The sequence below is a fragment of the Eimeria mitis genome, genomic scaffold, assembly GCF_000499745.2.
Source record: "Eimeria mitis Houghton genomic scaffold, Emh_scaff7563, whole genome shotgun sequence".
Lineage (NCBI taxonomy): Eukaryota > Apicomplexa > Conoidasida > Eucoccidiorida > Eimeriidae > Eimeria > Eimeria mitis.
Window position 1 is genome coordinate 1 of NW_013575541.1, and position 1,270 is coordinate 1,270.

At 55.3% G+C, this 1,270-nt stretch overlaps 1 protein-coding gene across 1 annotated transcript in view; it reads left to right on the forward strand.

The window, feature by feature from the left end:
- Positions 1-481: 481 nt before the first annotated feature.
- EMH_0091950 (uncharacterized protein) overlaps positions 482-1,270 on the forward strand; it is a gene marked incomplete at both ends in the record, with an annotated part of 1,753 nt that continues 964 nt past the window's right edge. Inside the window, one exon of the mRNA XM_013501780.1 lies at positions 482-1,108. Coding sequence (XP_013357234.1) covers positions 482-1,108 — 627 coding nt within the window. The remainder of the gene's footprint in view (positions 1,109-1,270) is intronic.

A 1,270-nucleotide genomic window follows, 5' to 3' on the forward strand; every position in this document is an offset into this window, starting at 1 on the left:
AGTTGTATTCTTCATGGTGGCGCTTTCGCCTTCTGGGGGGACCCCCTCTGTCTCGTATGACTATCCTGTCGATGGCATTTCTGCCAGTTTGAGGGGACAAGGCACCATACACGACAGAGATGATTTACCAATCCGCCCCAGGCCCTCGACAGCGTCTCCATCATCAAGAGCACGATCGTTGCTTGCAGCGTTCGTTGTAGTTTCAGCTGTCGTATTTCTTGCTTACGCATGCAGCTTTTTTATCAGAAAAAGGGTAACTGCTTCGTCTTCTAGTCGTAGACTGGCAGACAGCTCGAGTGGGGATGAATGTGAGGAGTCAAGAGACTCAAGTAGCACAGCTTCCCCTGAAGAGGCTTCGCCAGAAACCCAACAGGCAACGAGCATGCAACTAACTCCTTCTGATGAACTTCTGCTTTCCGAATCAGAAACAGTGGAACCTACAACTTCAGCACGCTCAGCAGCCGCTGGGTATGGCAAAGTGATGCCGGGAGAAGAGTCCCCACCGTCAGAGGAACGAAGGAGTCCAACAGCTCTTAAGAGGAAAGGGGAAGAACAACCCACCCCGCGTATGGGAGCAAAGCCCCCCAGACTTGAGATACCAATTGTGGAGGCGGCATCGCCGCCACCTCCCCCCCCTCTAGACCCTGATCTCGATGAGTTTATTGAGAAGATGTTGCGTGAAGCTGAAGGAGCCCTTTCCCCAGATAATTGGATTTCTGAAGAAGGCACGAGAGTCACCACGATGGATTGGGGCCCTGATTTCGAGCCCCCGGCACTGGAAGGTGACCCTCAGATGTCAGGCGCAGCCGCAGCCTCGGGGGGGCCAGCGTATGAACTGCCCCCGACGACTAGTACGTTGCCAAGCGAAGTTGAAGAGCCCAAAGAAGAGAGTGTCAGTGCAGCACTGTCACCCGCTGGCAGTTCAGGCAGCCAGATGCAGCAAGGATCGCCCCACGAAGTTGAATCCCCGCCCAGTTCAGGCACCCAGATGCAGCAAGGATCGCCTCACGAAGTTGAATCCCCGCCCAGTTCAGGCACCCAGATGCAGCAAGGATCGCCTCACGAAGTTGAATCCCCGCCCAGTGGGCCTTTCCCCGATGCAGCCGAGGTGCGTGCAGGAGTCAAGAGTGTACAGCTAGCTGCAGCAACACACCCAGTGAGCTGTCATTGTTTGCAGTTTCTACTGCTCTCTCCAGAGTATGACAACCGATTGGCTGCAGCCCATCGAATGCGTGCTGTGTTGTGTACCAGCAGACGGCGACAGGGTCAC